At 50.2% G+C, this 21284-nt stretch overlaps 2 protein-coding genes across 2 annotated transcripts; both read right to left on the minus strand.

Moving 5' to 3' along the window:
* Positions 1 to 3394: 3394 nt before the first annotated feature.
* On the minus strand, positions 3395 to 4911 carry TNP2 (transition protein 2). The gene is made up of 2 exons (XM_010961743.2): positions 4497 to 4911; positions 3395 to 3546 (listed from the first exon to the last, which is right to left on the minus strand). Exons 1-2 carry the CDS (start codon positions 4909 to 4911, stop codon positions 3530 to 3532), a joined length of 432 nt encoding a protein of 143 aa, XP_010960045.1. The 3' UTR covers positions 3395 to 3529.
* Positions 4912 to 8631: 3720 nt separating this feature from the next.
* PRM3 (protamine 3) lies at positions 8632 to 10412 on the minus strand. Its single transcript, XM_074345432.1, has one exon. It carries the CDS (start codon positions 8940 to 8942, stop codon positions 8676 to 8678), a length of 267 nt encoding a protein of 88 aa, XP_074201533.1. The 5' UTR covers positions 8943 to 10412; the 3' UTR covers positions 8632 to 8675.
* Between the last annotated feature and the right edge of the window lie 10872 nt (positions 10413 to 21284).

Here is a 21284-nt window from a genome sequence, read left to right on the forward strand (position 1 = left end):
TGTAACTGGGTGTCTGTGTGTTTGTGCCACTCTTTTCTAAGTGTTGGTTTCAGGGAAGTGTGGGCTTAAGGATGGGTTCATAAAAAACACAAATGACCCAGTCTGTCTGCTTCCCAGTTCACTTCCTGTTACAGAGATCGTGACTCCATAGTAGAAGTGCTCCTACCTTCAGTGATCATATCATAAAAGGACACTGTCCAGGGAATTGGGAAGTCCTTTGGTGAGTGGGTCTCAGAGTCCCTGACTTATCCTATGACCCTCTGTCTCCACCTCCTCCCTCAAAACATGCTCTCTAGAAGCACTTCCCAAATTCTTTTGTACTGAGGTGTCGGTGCCTATCATGGCATTATGTGGCCTTATGTTTTTAAACAGGGAACTAGGAGGTTTGGGGCAAAGCATGAATCTCTGATCTCAGAAGATGATTTCTGCCCTCCAAGAGACCTTGATCAAATCACTTCACCTCTGAGAAATGCAAATCAAAACTGCAATGAGGTATCACTTCACACCAGTTAGAATGGCCATCATTAAAAAGTCTATGAACAATAAATGCTGGAGAGGGTGTGGAGAAAACAGAACCCTCCTACACCGTTGGTAGGAATGTAACTTGGTGCAGCCATTGTGGAAAACTATATGGAGATTCCTCAAAAAACTAAAAATGGACTTACCATATGATCCACCAATCCCACTCCTGGGCATATATCTGGAGGGAACTCTAATTCAAAAAGATACGTGCACCCCAATGTTCATAGCAGCACTATTTACAATAGCCAAGACATGGAAGCAACCTAAATGTCCATCCACAGATGACTGGATAAAGAAGTTGTGGTATATTTATACAATGCAATACTACTCAGCCATAAAAAAGAATAAAATAATGCCATTTGTAGCAACATGGATGGACCTGGAGATCATCATACTAGGTAAAGTAAGCCAGAAAGAGAAAGAAAAATACATGATATCACTCATATATGGAATCAAAAAAAAAAAAACATAAATGAACTTATTTACAAAACAGAAACAGACTCATAGACATAGAAAACAAACTTAGGGTTACCAGCCGGGAGAAGGGGTAGGAAGGACTAAATTGGGAGTTTGAGATTTGTAGTTATGACTATATATAAAATAGGTACCAACAACAAGGTCATATGTATACAGCACAGGGAACTATATTCAATACCTTGTAGTAACCTATAATGAAAAAGAATATGAAAACAAATACATGTATGTATACGTATGACTGAAACATTATGCTGTGCACCAGAAACTGACACAACATTGTAAACTGACTATACTTCAGTTAGAAAAAAAAATCATTTCACCTCTGAGTCTCAGCTGAGTTTCCAGGAAGTCACAGGACCCACCAAGGGCAGAGTGCATGCCAGGCTGTTGACGCATGTATTATTTCAGTGACCCCTCAAGGGAGGCACTTCAGTCTCCCATTTTACAGAGGAGGAGACTGGGGCTTGGAGAGGAAGTGACTTGCTCAGGCCCCATCAGCTGAGATCTGAAAGAGGACCTTGTACCACACGCCATTGCCCCGGGGCCAGCTCTGCTGAGCGTAGAGTCCTGCAAAACTCAGCCTGCCTTTTTTGTTTACTTGAGATGTAGTTGACCCATAACATATGAGTTTCAGGTGGACAACTCAATGATTCGCTAGTTGTGTATATTGCAAAATGACCATGCAATCAGGCCTTCCTCCAAGGCTCCCCTGCGCTGTTTCTCATTCCCCTCCCCTCCACCGCAGATACCCATCATTTCCTCGAGTTCCACCTACTCCTTTAGCCCAAATGCCAAGTGTAATACAAAAGGGAATAAAAAGGCCACTGAGCCCTCCAAGGTTGGAATCATTACCCTGTTAGACAGAGGAGGTGCATGAGTCTCAGACATGACTAGTCCCCCAGCAAGAAGTGCAGGAGCCAGTGTGAACTTGAGTCTGACCCTAAAACCAAGGCTTGTGGGTTTGAAGATTGGAAGGCAACTTACCTGGGACCCTGGCCATTCCCTAATCCTATTATCTGACAGCTAGAGTTCCTTCAAAATAATCTAGCACTTTATATGACATATTAATAACAACAAAGTCTCATTGAGTGCCTGCCATGTGCACTGGGCCTTGACACCACTTCACTCGCATGACCTCATTGAGCTTTCCCAGCCCCCTGCAAGAGCGCCCATTTTACAGATGATAAGACTGAAGTTTGGAAGCTGTGTGGGCCCAGGGCTCTGTCTACTGTTGTCTTCCCTCTTGGCCTGTAGCACAACGCCCATACGAGTAGGTACTCAGTGTTTGCTGGGGGAGGAACTCTGTCTCGGAAGATCTCCTTTGCCACCCTCCGGTCCAGGCCACACTCCCTCCTTGCTGGCCATACCCTGCCCACAGCTTTTCCTCTTGTCCCTTCTGTCCCCATGCATCAGACACTAGACCCTCCTGTCACTTGCCTGATTAAGACCCTCCTGTGACTTACTGCACCAAATAAAATGTCCAAGCTCCCCATGGCCTGCAAATCCTGTGTGGCCTGGCCCCTGCCTGGTGCTCCCATCCCCTGGCTGGCCACCTGTGTGTCCTGTGCCAGCCACTCCAGTGTTTGGAACACCGCAAGCTCTTTCCCTCCTTGGGGCTTTCATACATGCTGTTCCCTTGACCTGAAATACGCTTCCCTCAGGTCTCCACTGGGCCTTCCTTGCCCCTTCCTTGCCCTCCCTCCCCACCCCCAGTCCTGGCCCATCAAAGTTACTCTGCATTACATCATCTTGCTCCTTTGATACCACTCATTGTGACTGTCAAATCTTGTGCTTACACATTTGTGTGTTTTTTCCTCTGGACAGAGCCTGTGTGTCCTCTGTGTTCCCAGAGCCTAGCACAGCCTCTGAAAACACTTGGTCCCTTATTAAAGTTTGTTGAAATGACAAGTGAGGCTCAGGGAGGCTGATCACAAGCCCAGGGTGACACAGCAGGGAGACAAGGTGAGCCAAGTTTCAAATTCAGGATGCTCTGGACTGCCAAATGCATATTCCTAGCCCCTCTTCCTGCCTACCTCCAGCCATGCTCCCGAGCTGCCTCCTGCATGTTGGATCACATGCACAGTGTGTGGGCCCGTGGGCATCCCAGGTGTGTGCACACATATGGGAGCATATGGGGCAAAGGAGGCTCTGCTCCAGCAGAGCGCTGCCTGTCTACTCCAAAGGCTTCTTGGTGGCTCCACCTCCCACCATCTCTGGCCCTGTGCCAGGACTGGCCCTTTACGCTTTCATGAGGCCCCATCACAAGGCGTGTCCTTCGTCCCTACTCACCCTCTTCCCTGCTTTGTGCCTCCACACCAGGCCCCAAAACGCACGGCACCTTTAGTGGAATCAAAATGCCGACCCAAGGGTAAGTCATCCAGCGTACAAGCTTTAATCGAGGTTGCATAGAAGTCACTGTAGTAACATGTTCCTGCAAGGAGTTTGCCTTTTCCTTCTAGTGTTCCATGTCCACTGATGGTGGTTCTCATGTGGGTGAAGCTGGCACAGGAGCGAGCAATGGGGTGCCACCTCAGCTGTGTTTTCGTCCTGGGATAGGAATGGGAAAGGGAGCCTTTAATAGCTGAGTGCTTCATGAAGCTACTTAACTGGCTTCTCTGGGTTCTGGACTACCCATGTGTAATTGAATATAGGGCGTGGATATAACTTAAGACAATCAAAGTCCTTATGACTTGTGAATCCATCCATTCATCCCATTCATTTCTCATGCATCTGTAAATTCACCCAATCCAACATTCCACCAGTCTACCAGCCCAAACATCTTCCTTCCATTCATTGGTCCAGTTATTCCATTCATCCATCCAGTTTGCCATCCATTCAGTTCATTTTCCTGTTTATCCATCCACTATCACTTGATCATTCATCCACCTCGACAACCATTATTTAACCAATTCATCAAACCAACCATCCTCTCAACATTCATATCTTTGGATATCCAACTGTGTTCAACCAATTCACCATCCCTTCACCAACCACATCCTTCCAACCATATCCAACTAATCTACTCAGCCATCTACCCGACCAGCTGAGTCATTTACCCTACCAGTGCATCAGTCCATTTCATCTAATCCCATCCATTCTGCTTTCCAGTCATTTAACTGATGCATTCCATCCCTTCTTCCTTCCTTCCATCCATCCACTCAAGCAACCATCTAACCCTCTATCACCCTTCCCTCTACCTAACCAACCTTCTATTTAGCCACCCAGCTCATCTTCCCATCCATGCTTCCATCCAGCTAATCTGCCATCTGCCCATCCTTCCAATTAACCTGTCCAGTTTATTGGAAGAACTAATCATCAGTGCATCATATGTACAACTGCTAGAGTTTCTTCTCCCTCTCACCCTTGCCTGTCCTTCCTTTGTGCTCTGGCTTAGAGGCCGCAGTCTTCACCTCACTGCCCCTCCTCAGGGTCCAGCTGGGCTGCTCTCCTTAGTCTGGGGGCCCCTGTGGCCCTTCCCCCACTAGCTTGAAAGATACCTGAGCTCCGCCTCTTCGCTTTGTACACCTGCTGGCTCCTCTTGACCAGTTTCCTCTTGTTTACCTTTCCTTCCAAGTTCTTTCTGTTCTTGGAGTGGCTCCAGGAATGGGTGGTGAGCCGCATAGGGCAGTGGTGGGAGTGCATGGTGTGTTTGTAATGCCTCACTGGTGGGCTAGGGCTTGGACTCTGGCTCTGGTAGCCAGGTAGGCTGCGGTGGCCTGTCGGGCTCTGGCTGGAGGTCCGGCTCTGGCTGGAAGTCCGGCTCCGGCTGCAACTCTGGCTCCGGCTGCAGCTCTGGCTGCAGTTCTGGCAGTGGTGGCTGCAGCTGCACTGGTTGCAGGTGTGGCTTTGGGGCCAAGAGTTGCTGCGGGGCTGGGTGTGGGTGTTGGAAAGGCTCTGTGTCTTGGTGTCCATGGGAGGACACGCTTGGAGAGGCAGAGGCCTCCTCCTCCTCCTCCTCTTCCAGCACACCCAGCTTTACAGAGGCCCCGGCAGCCCCTGGTTATATAGTTCGGACCGATTGTGATGGCATAGGCCACAGGGGTGTAACAGATGTGGCCCACCTGGGACAAAGCCCCTACCCTTACCCTACCCTGCAAGGTGGGGCAACTTTCAGGGAGCACTCTGGGGTAGTCCCATCTGTTGGTTGAGAGTAGGGACCCCTGGGTCAGATCCAGTTGGGTCCACCTCCCAGATCTGCTGTTCCCTTCCTTCTGGTCACTCCCCTGGACATTCTCCTCTCCAAGTCCCAGTTTCTCTATTCTTTGTTGAATGGGGATGTAAGAATACCTACCTCCACAGGACATTGGACGAAGTCAGTGAGAGAATCTATGTCCAGCAGTTGCCTCAGGGCCAGCCCACAGTGAGAGTGCAATAAACATTGTCCAAGCATCCTCAGCTCTTGTTCTTATCCCCCACAGACAGCCTCGGAGCCAGGAGCACAGCCCTGACCCCAGCAGAGTTGTCTGGGTGGGTGGTCAGCAAGGCAGAGGGCTAGCGTGTGGGTGGGTGTTGAATGACCAGATGGCTTATCGGATGGATGAATGATGAGAGTAACCATATGGACTGATGGTGGTCCTTCCTGGCAAGCCCAGCTCCCCAGCAAGATTTAAAGCTGGGAGATTTAGAGCCAGGTTCAAATTCCACTTTGTGCTGATGTCCAATCTTAGGGAGATCATTTAAGTTTTCGAAGCCTGGTTTCCTTATCTGATAAAGGGATGTCACTCCTTCCTTCCTGGTATTCTTGTGAGCCTGAGATGCCTGTCAAGCCGCAGGAGGCCCTTGAGAACTGTCTTCCTGCCTGCTGACTCCACTCCTCTCCCTGCTAATGAGGCCCTGCCATGTGGTGGGAATCACACTCCATCCCTGCTCGGACCTCCCAGCACATGTTGAAGAAAGTCTACACCTGGGTGTGTGCATGAGGCCAGGTCAGAGCGCCCTGGATTCAGGTGTTCTCTCCACGGCCGCCCACCGCTCCCCACACCTCAGCCAATGCCCTTGGTCTTAGCTCTTGGCCACTCTCAGCCTGCCCCTCCCCTCATCTACCCTCAGGAAACTCCATCTCCATCTCCCCTCCCCCGGCAGTCTTCCCAGCCCGTTTCTATGTCTCAGTCCCTGTTGCTCATGCACAACTTTGCTTTCATCTGCTTTTATTGTAGTTTATTTCTTAATAAATGTGTCATATTGCTCACGGTGAAAACTGCCCTCATTTGCAGAGTGCTTCCTACATGGCTGGGCTCTGGGCCCCATATTTTCTAGGCAGCTTTCTCCCTGAGCCTTGCAGTGATCCTTTCTAGTGAGCTGAACAGTGGCCCCCCAAAAGTTGTGTCCACATTCTAACCCCTTGAAACCTGTCTGTGTGACCATATTTGGAAAAAGCCTCTTTGCAGGTGTAATTAAGGATCTTTAGAGCATCCTGGACTACACAGGTGGGCCCTCAATCCAATGACAAGAATCCTTACAAAAGACAGGAGAGAAGGCACAAGGAGAAGAGACCATGTGAAGGCAGAGGCCAGGGTTAGAGCCATGTAACCACAAGCCAAAGGGCACCTGGAGCCACCATGAGCTGGACAAGGCAGGGAGGATTCTCCCCTAGGGTCTCTGGGGGAACTGTGGCCCAGGTAACTCTCCCTGATCTTACACTTCTTGCCTCCAGAGGGTGAGAGGATAAATTTCTGTTGTTTTAAGCCCCCAAGTTTTTATAATTTGTTACAGCAGCTCTGAGAAGCTAATGTACTCTGTGAGGTAGGTACAATTGTTACATTTTACAGAGAGGGAACTGGCTCAGAGAGGTTGAGTAACCAGCCCAGAGTACCACAGCTACTTAGTGTTGGAGCCAGGATTCACCTCCAGGCCTGGCCCCCTCTAATCCAGCCTCGTGGTCACTAAAGGATCTGCGGGGGTTAAGGAGGCATGTGCGGCCCTGCCTTGTGTGGGCTTAGTAGGGCTGGTGGGGGCAACACTGTGAGGACTCTCTCTGGGTCTCCATACCCTGGGCCCTCTACCCCACCCTCCCCCACCCCTCCACTCTGACTCCCATTTTCCCCACCCTCAAGTGCACTGGGGGACAGAGACTGTGTTTTATGAATTCTGGGACCCATAGTGACTGGCACAGTGCCTGGCATATGTCAGGGACCCGACGAATGTTTGCCAGGCAAATGAAGGGATGGGTGGATCTGTAGGACTTGGACAAAAGGACAAAGCTGCTGACCAAGTGGCTTGGTTGGGATGGGGGAGGGTGGTCACAGACAGCTGGGCCGCCTCCTGTGGACCTCATCTGCCCTGTGCCTCTGCAGACCTCAGTGGTGGCCTCCTCTTTGAGTAACCCAAGGCCTCTCCTCACCCCTTACAGAACCCCCAAAGAAATGGAGGCTTCCCTGGAAATGCTGCCTCCCTGCCCCTCCCAGCAACCCTCTTCAGGTTCCTTCCCAGATAGCCAGTGCTTAGGGGACTATTGAGGGAAGAGGACGGAGACCACAGTTGTTATTTCTGTTGGAAAGAAATGGATTAAGGGAGCCAGGCCCAGGATGGGCAACAGACACATTATGATGCTTCTGGAAAGAGGCCAGACTGAGTGGACACAGGGAGGGCCTGGGTTCCGCATCTGTCTCACCCTTTCTCTGGGCTTCCTTTGCTCCTCGCTCTAATGAGGGCATTGGCTCTGCTCTAACAGCTGGACCCATTGACAAGGCAGAAGTGAGCCTCTGGTTGGGGTACAGATGGTCACCTTGAGTGTGAGTATGGCAGCAGAGGAGTCAGTGGCTGAGAAGGACTCAGACCCCTCCACTTGCCCTGACCCCAAAACCAGGGTCTGCGAGTTGGATGGAACCACCATGCCTCCAGCAGCAATGCCGGTCTCTGTTAAACACTCACTGAGGGCCAGGCTTGGCCCCACCCAGCATTTCGGTTAGTTCTCCCAACCGACTGACCTGTGGGAGAGCTGTTAATCTCACCCTTAAATAAGGAGGGCAGGTTGAGGTCCAGAAACAGTGACTCACTCAGTGTTACACAGCTAGCACAAAGAAACTGGAAGCAGGTCTGCTGAGCTCCCAAGCCTGTGCTCTTTAAGGCTGGCCATGGGAAATGGTATAGCTCAACAGGTAGAGCACATGCTCAATACCCCAGAGGTCCCGGGTTCAATCCCCGGTACCTCCTCCAAGCCGAAATCAATGAAGAAATCTAGTTACACCCCACTCAAGAAACAAACAGTACCAGTAAGAAAAGACTATCCATGGTTAGAGCAGGAAGATGGGGGTTTTACTAAGGGAGGTTATGCTGGTCCATTGGGTGCTCTCAGCCTGTAGGCTCAGACTGGGAGAGGAATCTTTCCAGAGATGGAGTGGCTAAGATGACTTTCTAGCCCAGACTACCACGTTCTCCACCCCCCAAAGCAGGGGAGGGCAGCTGAGAAGTCGTGGGGAGTGGACCTTGTCAGATAAATAAATTTTGGCCAGAATTCAGAACAGAGGTCACTGACTCCTGCTTTTCAACCTCTACATGCTCATGCACACACACACACACGCATGCACACACGCACACACGCACATTACCCCAGCCATGGGGATGGGGAGACCAGACAGGAGGAGAAGAATTCCTTGGAGACTTTTTATTGACTCTTTTCTGAAAGTTCTTCTCTTTGAAACAGCGGCAGGCACCTCTTCCTGGACCGTCGTCATGGATCAAGAGTGCGTCTGCTCGGGCTCGGGGCCCTGCTGGACCACAGCGTCATCTTCGGCACCTTCCTCCTGCTGCTCAGGCTCCATCAGCAGCAGCTTGCCCTGCACCGGGAGCTCCTCTTCCTCTTCCACTCCCTCTCCCTCCTCCTCTTCCTCACTCTCCGACGACAAGGAGAAGTTGTCCTGACTCACGCAGGCCACAAGCTTCTTCATGGAGGATTCGTGGCCCCGGCCATGGCCTGTGCCGAGCTTGGCACAGCGGGAACCCATCACCTGCTTTGGCTGCCTCTCTGGACTGGGAGGAAAGGCCACTGGTGGGGAGCGGAGGGGCCACTGAAGGTGGTAGGCAGGATGCTGATGTCACAAAGCCCCTCCCACTCTGGAGCCTCCCACCCTCAGATACCTGAGTCTGGGCCGACACCCAACTCAAACCTTGGCCACCAACTGTCCCACAGAGCCCCTGCCACCTACAGAGCAGGCAAAATGCCAGGCCTGTGCCCAGGAAGCCTCATCCTGCTGTGTTGCCTCCTCCATCTGGCCTCATTTGCCCTGGCAAAAGTCCCCCTTTTAGCTGAGATGAGAGTTGGGGATAGAATTTCCAGAAGTAGGAGAGTACACAGACTCCTCCCCACATCCCTGTAGTACACAGCCCAAGAGCTATTGACAGTGTGTGTGAAAGGGACCCACGAGGGAGCCTTCCAGGGGCACTGGAAATGTTTGGTTTCTTGACCTGGGTGGTGCCTTCTCTAGCAGACTTAAAACCAGTGCACTGTACTTTTATAAAACTAAAGAAAACCAACCGTACTCACTCTTCCCTGTCCTCCAGAGTCACCCTTTAAATGCAGTGGATCCTAAGCTTTTGGGGTCCCTAATCTCTTCAGCCACATGTGCCCATACAGCACAATTTCAGCCTGAGAGAGGGACTCAAATGCCCTTGGTCATTTCTGAGCACTAGGAATCCGTTTTCTGACACATAATTCAGATCTTGTCCCAAATCCTCAGTAGCTGAATAATGACCCTCCAGGGACCCTGAGCAGGAGAATATCCTGGATTATCCAAGTGGGCCCTGAAGCAATCACCAGTGTCCCTACAAGAGTGGGGCAGAGAGACTTCATACAGGAAGCGGAGATTGGAGATCTGGCCACAGCAAAGGAACACCAAGAATTACAAGGAGCCACCAGAAGCCAGAAAGAGGCAGGACTGGCTTCTGCCCTAGAGCCTCCAGAGGGAGCATGGCCCTGTTGTGACAATGAGGGTGCTACCTCAGAATTCTAGCAGCCCACAAGGCCTCACCAAATTCAGCCTCTTGCTGGAGCATGCCAGACCTGCTTCCCATCTCAGCGCAGTTCACACCTTGCCCAGCTTCTTCAGGTTGGGAAGATGGAAGTGGGGCCAACAAGGAAATGGGAAGTGGCCTCTGGCATGATGGCTCCAAGTGACAGGACGCCCAAAGCCCACAATGTCACAGGGTAACACACCAGCACTGTACTTGAGGGTGAGCCCCCTGACCTTGCCACCCCCCCCCATGTTTGTGCCATTTGAATAAAGATCACCCTGACAGGCCAGCAAGTTTCTTATCTCAAGCTTTATTTGGCAGATGACTTTTGCTCATTTTACCCAAGATCTCATGGGCTCCTTGCAAACTCGAGGCTTGAGCATCCATGGAGGGTTGCCATGGTCTCGTGAGGTGGTTCCTGGCAGATGACTTTTTCTTTCCCTTAATTTCCAACCTGGGGTGTGATGGGCCCATGAAGGCTTACAGCCGCCTTCTACATCTTCTCCTCCTCCTAATCCTTCTGCAGCCTTTTGGAAAAAGTTCTAGTTACTGAGCCATCTAGGGAACCTGGGTGGGTATGGGGTGTGAGGGCTGTCGGATGGGGTGGGGTCCCAGTGCTTCACGAGCCTCCCGCTGCCCTTCTGTGCCAGGGCCCAGAGGCAGCGGGGGTGCCCAGAATGGGGGCGAGGTGGGGGCTTGCCAAACCTCTGCGGTGCCTCCTGTGGCTGCGGGCGCGTCTCCGGCGCCTTGGGCAGGAGCAGCGCCGTCTGTGAATCCTGTGTCTGTAGCGATAGCGGCCTCTGTGGGTCCTTCCGTAGATGCGGACGTCCTCCGGCCTCAGCTCCTGCTCCTGCTTCTGGGCGTCGCTTTCTCGCTGCTGCCTGGTGTCCTGCTGTGGACTTTCACTGGGACTCCGTGGGCGGCACCGGACCATTGTGTTTGCAGGTCAGGAGGCTTAGGCTGAGGCTGCAGCAGACCTTGGGGGTTGGGGAGGAGGGCTCAGGCCTGCCCACCTGCTCTTGCTGTTAGTAGTGTTGGCTGGGTCTGTCAGCCACTCCTTGGGGACTTGTATATAAAGGGGGCCCCCACTGTGACTTGGCAGCCCCACCCCACCATTGTCCCCACCTTGGTCCCTTCTGTGAAAGCAACACAGAGCATGGCAGCCACCTCTCACCTTGCCCGTAAAACGTGTCCCTCATCCCCCCCAGCTGGTGGGAATCCACAAGTCATTCCCAAATCTTCCTCACTGCCTTTGCAGCTGTGCTGTGGTCTGGGGTTTTACAGAGCACAGGGGATGGGAGCAGGACTTCTCTGTCCACAGTTATCTAGTGCTTACTCTATGCCAGAAATTCCATACATTTACTCATTAACTGAGGCCCAAGAGGTTAAGTGACTTGTTCATGGTCACCGCAAATAAGGAACAAGGCCAGGCTTCAGAGTCCATGCCCTTGGCCCTCTGCCCCCTTCCCAGCCCCGGGGACACTTCCCTCCCCAAAATGAGTCGTCTTCCCTCCACCCATTAAAATCCAGAATCAGAATCACAGCAACTGCAGGGAGGATGTGGTAGACAGTTGAAAGCCTCCCTCCCAAAGACATCCACGCCCCAATCCCTGAACCTGTGAATGTTACCTTATGTGCAGAAGGGATGTGCTGGATGTGAGTAACTTGAGATGGATGGATCATCCTGGATTATCTGTGTGTGTTCAGTGTAATCACATGGGTCCTTATAAGATGCAAGAGGCAGGCAGGAGAGACAGAGGGATGTGAAGATGCTATGCCACTGGCTTTGAAGATGGAGGTAGGGGCCCTGAGCCAAGGTTTGCAGGTGGACTCCAGGAGCCGGGAAAGATGAGGAAGATGCTTCCTGAGAGCCTCCAGGACTTGTCCACACCTTGATTTTAGCCCCGTAAGGCTCATGATAAATGTGTTTTAAGCTATGAATTTTGTGGTAATTTGTTACAACAGCAATAGGAAACTAACACAGAGGCTTCTTTATCAGTGTTGTCAGATTCCCCCCAGGGCACTTGCTAAAAATATGAAAGCCAGGCCTTATTCCAGACCCTGCTAAATCAAAATCTCATGGCTAGAGCTTGCCCTGTTTGTAAAAAGCCTGCCCAGGGGGGTCTGTGTTCAGCCATCCTGCTGAACTGGGTGTGGAACCAATCTAGTAGTGGGGTGAATGGGGCCATGGAAGCAAGTTCAACTCCCTGCTCAATGTCCTCACCTGCAAAGACGGGGCCATCAATACTGGCCTCACAAGTCTGGTGTGAGACCTGGATGGGGCGCCCGCAGAATCCCTGTGCTCCACGGTGGTCACTAAATGGAAGTCGTGACCAACCGCCACTCTTGGGTACTGGGTAGGTTCCTGGTCACTGATGAAATGCCCTGGGCTTTGCCACCACGAGTTGATTGTGACCCAGGCTCATGTCAAAGACCTGAGCATTCTCTTTGAGCCAAGGGGATGGAAGTGTTTTGTGAAACACCTTCACATCTCTATCATATGGGTTGAGTTACCTTGTTTCCTCAACTAGGGATGATATTGTACCTGAGAATTAAATGAGCTTCTGGTCAAGTTAATATCACTGTGCCCAGACAGAGCCATCTTTTTAAAGTGAGAATTTCAGCTTTGGGCACTTTGGGGATTGGTGGGACATAGTGGACTGGTAAATTAAGCTGGTAAATGTTTACTGGCTCTCAGGGGTTAGGGGTGGTTGAGCAAGCCCTGATTTGTAGCATTTGCCAATTTCTGTGGCCCATTTCAAGCTGCCAGCAGAAAAATCACTGAGCGCAGAATTGGGGAGAGGTGTGTTCAGAAGCTAGCACGGCTTGGCTCCTGTGCCCACTGGGTAGGAATCTGTAAAAGGAGTGGCCGTGAGAGGCAGATTTGAGTTGGGACTTGGGAGTAGTCAGGAGTTTGGAACAAGATCCAGTGCAACAACCATCACTCACGTCCCCTCTTCCCAGCGTCCCCAAGCCCTCCTCTCCCTAAGTCCCTCAAGGCAAAGAGATGAGAGAGAAATTTTTTTTTCCAACATTTATTGACAGGCGGCGTTGTTCGTTAGCAGGCTCCTGTTCATTTCATTGGAACGGTGGCATGTTCAAGGTGTGGCAAGAGGGTCTTGAAGGCTGGTAATAGTTCAGGCAGGAGTGTGGTGGTCTTGCTGCTGTGCATTTACCTTCTTCTACACCTTATGATGGTGTAGCGGCGGCAGCACACTGCAGAGAACGAGAGAGAGGAAATTTCAGCACAGGCTGAACCCCCAGCTCCGCCCCAGCTCCCCAGCTCCCCAGCCCACACCCATAGGGTGGACCCTCTACCTCTCCTCCGCCGCCTCCGACAACATCGCCTCCTTCGTCTGCGACATCTTCGTCTCCGGGGGCGGCATCTGCTCCGGCTATGGCTGCGGCAACATCTGTATCTGGCCATGGTGATAGGTGGATTCGGCCTGGATGCTCAGAGCAGGGGCTACCACCTTGGTCGAGCCAGCCAACCTGTGAGCAGGTGGAACTTTGTGGGCTGTGAGCCAGGGGCCGACTCCTGGGCCTCTTATAGACGTGGGGAGGGCCCTGGTCATTGTGAGGTCGCAGAGGCCTGGACCTCACAGACCAGGGCCAGAGCTGGCCTGCATCATGTCCATATATGGGCATGTGGGAAGTCCTTGGCGAGGGAGGGAGGGGCCGTGATGCGCTGGGGCCTCCATGTCACCGGCCGAGGGGAGACAAGGTGATTTCTCTGTAATGACTCACTCATTTGGGCAATTTCCAAAGTACTACTGAGCACCTACTATGTGTCAGATTCTGGGGCGGCCCCAGCATACAGTGATAAACAAGGCAGATATACTCCTGTCTAATAAATGTTGTAATCTAACTACAGGAAACATGACTGAAATTACCACATAGAGTAATTATAATTGTGAACAATGCTGAGGAGAGAAACTTCGGGTTTTTATGAGAGTGTATGTTGGGGGGGGGGCTTGACGTCAGGGGAGACCCTAGGAAAGCCTCCTAAGGAAGTGCTGGTGAAGTGAGGATGAGTCAGAGTTGGAGGAGGGAAGTTCATCTGGGAAGAGGGAACAGCTGGTGCGAAGTCCAGAGGCAGCACGTAGTGTGTGATTCCATTTATAGGAGGTATCCAGAGGGGGGAGTCCCTAGATGGATTGGTGGTTGCCCCAAAGCGGGTGGAACGCAGAATGACTGTTCGGTAGGTACGGGGTTTCCTTCTGGGGTGACGAACATGTTTTGGAACAAGAGAGTGGTGATGGTTACCCAATATTGTGAATGTACTCAATGCCATTGAATTTTCACTATAAAGCGAGGAGTTTTACATTACGTGAATTTTATCTCAATTGAAAAAATGTTCGGAAGCTGGACAGGCCTGCAGGAGCCAAAGGGAGGCCCAGGTGATGGAGCCGAGGGCGTGGGGGGGGGGGGGCGGGCCAGACCACTCGTAGCTTTGTCTGACCTTCCCCGCATTCCCGTGAATTTTTGGGATAAAGAGGTCAAAAGTTAGAATTAGATTTGGTTGCTTATAACAGAAAACCAAAATAACTGACTTTTGGTAGAAGTTATGTTTCACTTAAGAAGTCAAGTGATTCAAATGGTCAGTAGATTGTCCTGTTTGGGGGATCTACACACTGGAGGATTTGGGGGTAATGGGCATCATGTTTGCCAACTGCTTTCATGTGACTCAGAGAAGGAACGTTAACAATGGGTGCATATCTACATAGAGCAGGAGGGAGAGGAGGGGAGGAAGAGAGGAGGGTGGAGTAAATGGAATAGAATGTTAATCGACCAATCTGGGCGAAGGAGAGTTCTTTGCATGGTTCTTGCAACTTTTCTCTAACTTTGAAGTTTTTACAAGATAAATTATTAAAAAATTTTTTTTAAAAAGCAAAAGGAAGAGAAGTCAAGAGGAAGGCCTTCCTTGCAGGGCTGGTGTAGGGGCTCCACCCTTATCAAGGGCCCAGACTTCTTTCATCTTTCACCTCTGCCCAAGGCAAATGCTTGCCATCTTCAAAGTTGCCTCATAGTCCAGAATCAGGGCTGCCATGGACCATTGTGCAGGTCATGTACTGCTCAAAGCTCTGAGCCAAGGGATTGAATAGTGTAGGCCAGACCCAGCACCCATAGGTGTGCTTCTGCCGACGGGAGCTGTTGTTTTTCTAATTCAACTGCTCACAGTGGAAGTCTTTTTCTAATTTGAACAAAGGCACACCAAGGGCTAGCCTCAGCCCTGCTGGAAAATCAGCTATATCCACTGTCCAAGAAGGAAGAAGAAGAAGCGGGGGGGAGCTTCTGGGGGGGAGCAAAGAAGTCATAACCCTAGCGGGGAAGGTATAGCTCAGCGGTAGAGTGCATGCTTACTTAACATGCACAAGGTCCTGGGTTCAATCCCCGGTAGTTCCATTAATATGCAAACAAACAAACCTAATTATCACCTCTCCCCCTAAAAGGAGTCATAATCCTGTAAAGAGCTTTCACAGAGACCCCACCCAGCAACTTCTGATCCTTTGCCTTACGGCAAGAGCACCTGACCCGGATAAATCTGGGGTTCTTAGGAAGAAGAAGGGGGCCCGTGGCTAGTTTGTTAGTAGTCTTTGCCTCAAAGGGGATGTAACCAGAAACTCCCAAGACCCACCCCCCAACCCACAACGAGGTGGGAAAGCCATGGCTTTGAAGCTACAGTCCAGTAGGTTACGAGAGGCCCACACCTGGCGCCTAGCAGGTTGGCAAGGAAGTCTCACCTATGACTCATGTCTTGATCGATTTAAAATTATCAGCCCCCAATTCTGTGACACTTAAGACTTCCTGAAGATAACCTACACAGTCCCAGAGGAGCCCCGTGAGATGACAGAGATGGGGATTTGCCCTGCTTTGCAGACGAGGAATCTGAGACATGCAGGCCAGATCCCTCCCTCACTCAGTTGTTTATTACGACCTGCTCTGTGCCAGGCGCCCTTCTAGGTGGTGGGAATACAGCACGAGCAAGAGGGGCCAGACTTCTTGTCCCCACGAAGTTTGCGTTTGCGTTCTTAGGGCAGACAGTATTCAAGTGAACAGACAAAGGAACAAAAGACTTTGAAGTTTATTACGAATATGCATAGAATCGGTTGATGTGACCCAGGCTGACTAGAGGGTTACTTTAGGGTGCTGGGGAGAGGCCTTCTTGAGAAGGCGACATTTGAGCTGAGAGCTGAGTGATAAGAAGGAGCCAGCTGTGCCAACATCTGCCCAGTGTGGATGTCCCCACTGGGGAGGGAGTGAGTGGCTCTGCTCCACACAGTCACTTGGGCCCAGGCGACCACAGTGCTGCCTTCAGGGTCACCTGGCTTCCAGTGCGCCCTGGACATCCCTATCCTGCCTCTGCACGGAGGGAGAGGGGATAAGGAGGGCGCCTCTGCTTCTTAACTGCATTGGCCTGGAAGTAACACACTCCACTCCTGTTCCCACGTCATTGGTGAGCCAGTCCCGTGACCCCGTGGATGCAAGGAAGGCGTAGAGGCCAAGCTCATGGGCTGCGTCTCCCAGCAGTGTCATGCTGTAGAAGGGACTGTGGCTCTTTGGGGTGCTTCTCTCCCTCTGCCACAGAGCTGGAGGGGCCACAGCGGCTGGCAGGAACTGATAAAACAGGGAGATCTGAGAAAACCGCTCTGAGGCAGGGATGTGTGAGCTGAGACGTGGCTGGTGGGAGAGGCCTGTTTGTTTGAGGACTCAGCAGGGAGGCAGGAAAAAGCTTGGGACGAAAGGAAGGCCCCTGTGGCTACAGAGGAGGAAGCAAGTCTTGGGCTTAAGGTTTAGTGGAGGAGACAGGCATTAATGAAATCATCACAGAAATGGGTTGTACGTGCTGGCAAGAGGAGGCCTGAGATGGGGCATTCGGCCCGGTCTGGAGTCAGAGGACTGCGGTAGCCCCAGCAGTGCTGGGGTTTGTGGGTTCCAGCAGCTGGCTGTTACCCTAGATAATGCAGCACTTGCCACTAACTCATACTTACTGCGTTTATTATTTGTCTCCAAGCAGAATAGAAGTGCTGTGAGATCAGGAGCTTAGCTTTGCCCACTGTGGCAGTCCTAGCCCTGCACGTCATCAGTACACAAAAGAAATCCAAATATTTGTTGAAGAACTGAACGATAAATGGACGCTTTGTATGAGAAAATGCTTTCATTGTCTCTTCCAAATATGAAATCATGGTATCGTATTATGATTTTTTTTAACATTTTTTATTGAGTTATAGTCATTTTACGATGTTGTGTTAAATTCCAGTGCAGAGCACAATTTTTCAGTTATACATGAACATACATATATTCATTGTCACTTTTTTTTTTGCTATGTATTATGATTTTTGAAATGTCACACACCCTCTCCCTGGCTGCTGCCCCAGGCTGAGAAATCTTTGAGACTTCTGCCATCTCAAACACACGCTGACTCTCAGAGGGACATCCAGTTCTGTCCCCTGAGGTCCTGGTTGGTCAATCACATGGTGTGTCCTGCCCTCCCCCCACCACACATCCATGATGTCACAATGGCCACCCATCACCTGGATCAAAGGAAGATGTCACCAAAGAGATGAAGGGAGGGGAAGGGGCTACGTGCTCCCCTCTGCCTTCGGGAAGGATGGAGCCAGGCAGTTGATCCTCAGGGTAATAACGATTGGCAGTAGGAAGACAGCGCTTTAAATGTGCCGCTGCAGCCACAGTTCTGCAGCCAGGGGTCTGTCCTGAGGGAATTGCCGCACGTGTTCATGAAGGTGTGTGGAGGAGGGTTCTCACTGGAGCATTGTCTGTGGGAAAAAAATTGGTATTACATTACTGTTCATCTTAAGGAAATGGTCAGTTGTTACATCCATATTGCAGAACAGCTTTCGGCCGTTCAGAAGAACAGTATGGAGTGATGTGTGGACAGAGAGATGTCCACGATGTATCAACACTAAGCAAGTCACTAAAATGTAGGATGTCATCTCATGTTTGTAAAAAGCTTTTTTATGTTCACACATGCATAGGGAAAAGTCCAGAATATAATATATTGACTTAGCAGTGAGGAGTGGAATCATGGAAGATTTCACTTTCTGTTTTATTCATTTTTGTATCATGGAATTTTTTACCTGTGTGAGGGCCATGGCTTTGCTAAATATTGAATAAGTTATTTCCATCATCAGAAAAAAAAATGGAAAATCATAATCCCCATTATCTTGTTATCTGAGCAACTGCTGTGATCCCATTGAGTTGTCAGGTTATTTTTTTCTTTAATAAACTTAACTTTGGGGAAAAGTAGAAAAGTTAGTTACAGAAAGCTCCCATCTACTTCTCACCCAGTTTCCCCCACTGTTAACGTTCTACACCACCATGCACATTTGTCAAAACTAAGGAACCAGCGCTGGTGCGTTACTATTAACCAAACTCCAGGCTCCATCTGGATTTCACCAGTTTTCCCCCTAACGCCCATTTTTGTTCCAGGATTCAGTTCAGGGTATCACATCCAGTTTTCCTTATTAGCAACATCTTATTTGGGATGGTGTGTTTGTCACAATTAATAAACACATTTTGATGCATTTTTTTTAGTAACTTTTTTTTTTAATGGAGGTACTAGGGACTGAACCCAGGACCTCATGCATGCGAAGCACGGGCTCAACCACTGAGCTTTATCTCACCCTCCCTGATGCATTATTATTAACTAAAGTCTATGCCTTATGCAGATTCCCTTAGTTTTTCCTTAATATCCTTTTTCTGTCCCAGGACCCCACCCACGATCCCATTTAATCATCATGCCTCCTGAGGCCCCTCTGGGCTATGACAGTGCTCAGACTTAATTTGTCTTTGATGATTTTGTGACAGTTTTCAAGAGTACTAGTCAGTTATTTTGCCGAATGCCTCTCAGTTAGGATTTGTCTGATGTTTTCTCATGATTAGATTGGGGAATTATGTGTTTTGAGGAGGAACAGCACAGGAGCAAAGGGCCATTCTCCTCGCTCCTAACCAGGGCACACGCTCTCAAGCTGACTCATCACGGCTGATTTTGACGTTGGTCACCTGGCTGAGGCACTGTTCCTCAGGTTTCTCTACTGTAGAGTTATTCTTTTTCTTCATCCATTTCATGCAATATTCTTTGGAGGGAAGTCACTCTGTGCAGCCCATATGTAAGGGCTGAGAAGTTATGCCCCACTCCCTTGAGGGCAGAGTATGAACATAAATTATTTGAACTTCATCCGCACTGGAGGTTTGTCTGTGCGCTCTCGTTTATTTAATCATCTATTTACATCAGTGTGGACTCATGGGTATTTCCTACTGTGGGCCATAACCCAATACTCCTTTGTTGAATTGCTCAAGTTGTTCCCGCTTTGGCCATGAGGAGCTTTTCAGCTGGCCCCCGTGTCCCTTTGACACGCCCCAGCATTGTGGGTTTCTGAGTGCCTCTTTACTTTCTGGCCCTGTGGGATGCCCCAGGCCCGTCTCGTATGTTTCCTGCTTTAGACCTAGAATCGGCCATTTCTCCAAGGAGCCCTGGTTCCTTTTCTTGGAGAACGGTGTTAGAAACCAAGACCTGGGTGCTGGGTGTGTGCATTGCTGTGGAATGCTGTTGCTTCTAGGCCCTCTGAGAAAAATGTGTGTCCGTTAATCTGTGTATGTATATAAATCTGTATTTCTACCTGTAGCTGTCTGTATCACCATTAAAGTGAATGTGAGTTCATGCTGATGTCCCCAACTCTAATTCACCCCCTCATGGATCACTCCAGCCTCTTCCCCTGCTTAGCTGTAACTTCCCACCCCAACAGTGGGAGACCTGGTTCCTATTATCCACCAGCCATTTTCTTTTCTTTTTTCTTTTCTTTTTTTTTTTTAATTGAAGTATGGTTGATTTACAATATTGTGTTTGCTTCAGGTGTACAGCAAAGTGATTCAATTATACATATACATATATGTGTTCTTTTTCAGATTCCTTTCCATCATAGGTTATTACAAGACAGTGAATATAATTCCCTGTGCTCTACAGTAGGTCCTTGTTGTTTATCTATATATAGTAGTGTGACTAGCCGTTTTCTTAATCATTCAATTCTGGTATACATGCATAGCGGTTTTAGGATTGTTTACCTTTACCTGGATACCTTTCCATTTATGAATTTATTGAGTTGGTAATTATTGAATGCCCTTTGTGCTGAGCACTGTTCTAAGCACAGTAAACAAAACCAAGATCCCTTCCCTCTTGGAGCTTATATTCTAGTTCAGGTGATAGAGCAGTAAGTATGATCACTAAGCAGATTGTGTAGTATGTTGAAAGGAAAAGAGAAGAGTAGAGCAGGATGAGGATGGCTGGGCTTACAGGGGGTGGCTGGGACAAGTGGCAGTTCGGGGTGATCAGGGCAGACCTTGCTGATAAGGTGACATTTGAGCAAGTCCTGAAGGCAGTGAGGGAGACAGTGATGTGGATATTTGGGAAGCGTCTCCTAGGCAGTGGGAACAGCCAGTGCAAAGCCCGGGGGTGGGGCAGTATCTGCTGTGTTCAAGGAGCAGTAAGGAGGCCTGCGGCAGAGAGAGGAGGGGTTAAGGGGAAACGAGGTCACAGAGGTGGGGGGACTGCCACATTATGGACGGCTTTGTTGGCCACACAAAGAATCTGGCTTTTACTCTGAATTTACTGGGGACCACAGGTGTGACGTTCTCTGACTTAAGGGCCCCCCTGCTGCTGTTGGGAAGGGGGACAGGGGTGAAGGCAGAGGACCCAGTTAGGAGGTTGTGTCCGTCATGCAGATATGAGAGGTGATGGTGGCTCAGCCCAAGGTGGTAGTGGTAAGCGTGGTGAGGAGGGGTCAGATTCTGACCCAGTTTTGAAGATGGAGCTGACAGGTCTCACCAGCAGCCCTGAATGAGGGGAGCAAGAGAGAAAGAAGAGACAAGGACGGTTCCGAGGCTTCTGGCATGAGCACCTGGAAAGATGGGAGTTGCCCCAGGTGCTCAGATGGGGAGGCAATGAGTAGAGGAGGCTTGAGGAAGAAAGTCCAGAATTCAGACATTTAAGCAGAGGTGCTGAGTGGGCAGTTCAATACCTGAGCCTGTCATCTGGGCTGGAGGTGATACATCAGGGCGTTGTCAGTGCTTAAATCGTGAGACTGGATGAGATCGCCGTCTTCGTTTCCCTATAGCTGCTGTAACAAAGTGCCACACACTTCAAAGCTTGAAACAACACAACTGTATTATCTTACACTTCTGCAGGTCAGATTTCCAAAATCGGTCTTATGGGGCTAAAGTCAAGGTGTCCGGAGGGCTGTAGTCCCCTCTGGAGGCTCCTGGGGAGAATCCATTCCCTTGTCTCGCGCAGCTCCTGGCCGCCCACTTTCTTTTACTCG

This window comes from Camelus bactrianus, chromosome 18 (genome assembly GCF_048773025.1).
Source record: "Camelus bactrianus isolate YW-2024 breed Bactrian camel chromosome 18, ASM4877302v1, whole genome shotgun sequence".
Taxonomy (NCBI): Eukaryota; Metazoa; Chordata; class Mammalia; order Artiodactyla; family Camelidae; genus Camelus; species Camelus bactrianus.

Coding starts and splice junctions, on each gene's coding strand:
- TNP2 (XM_010961743.2), bottom strand. CDS start 4,911: ATGGACACCAAGACACAGAGCCTTTCCAACACCCACACCCAGCCCCGC.
- PRM3 (XM_074345432.1), bottom strand. CDS start 8,942: ATGGGTTCCCGCTGTGCCAAGCTCGGCACAGGCCATGGCCGGGGCCAC.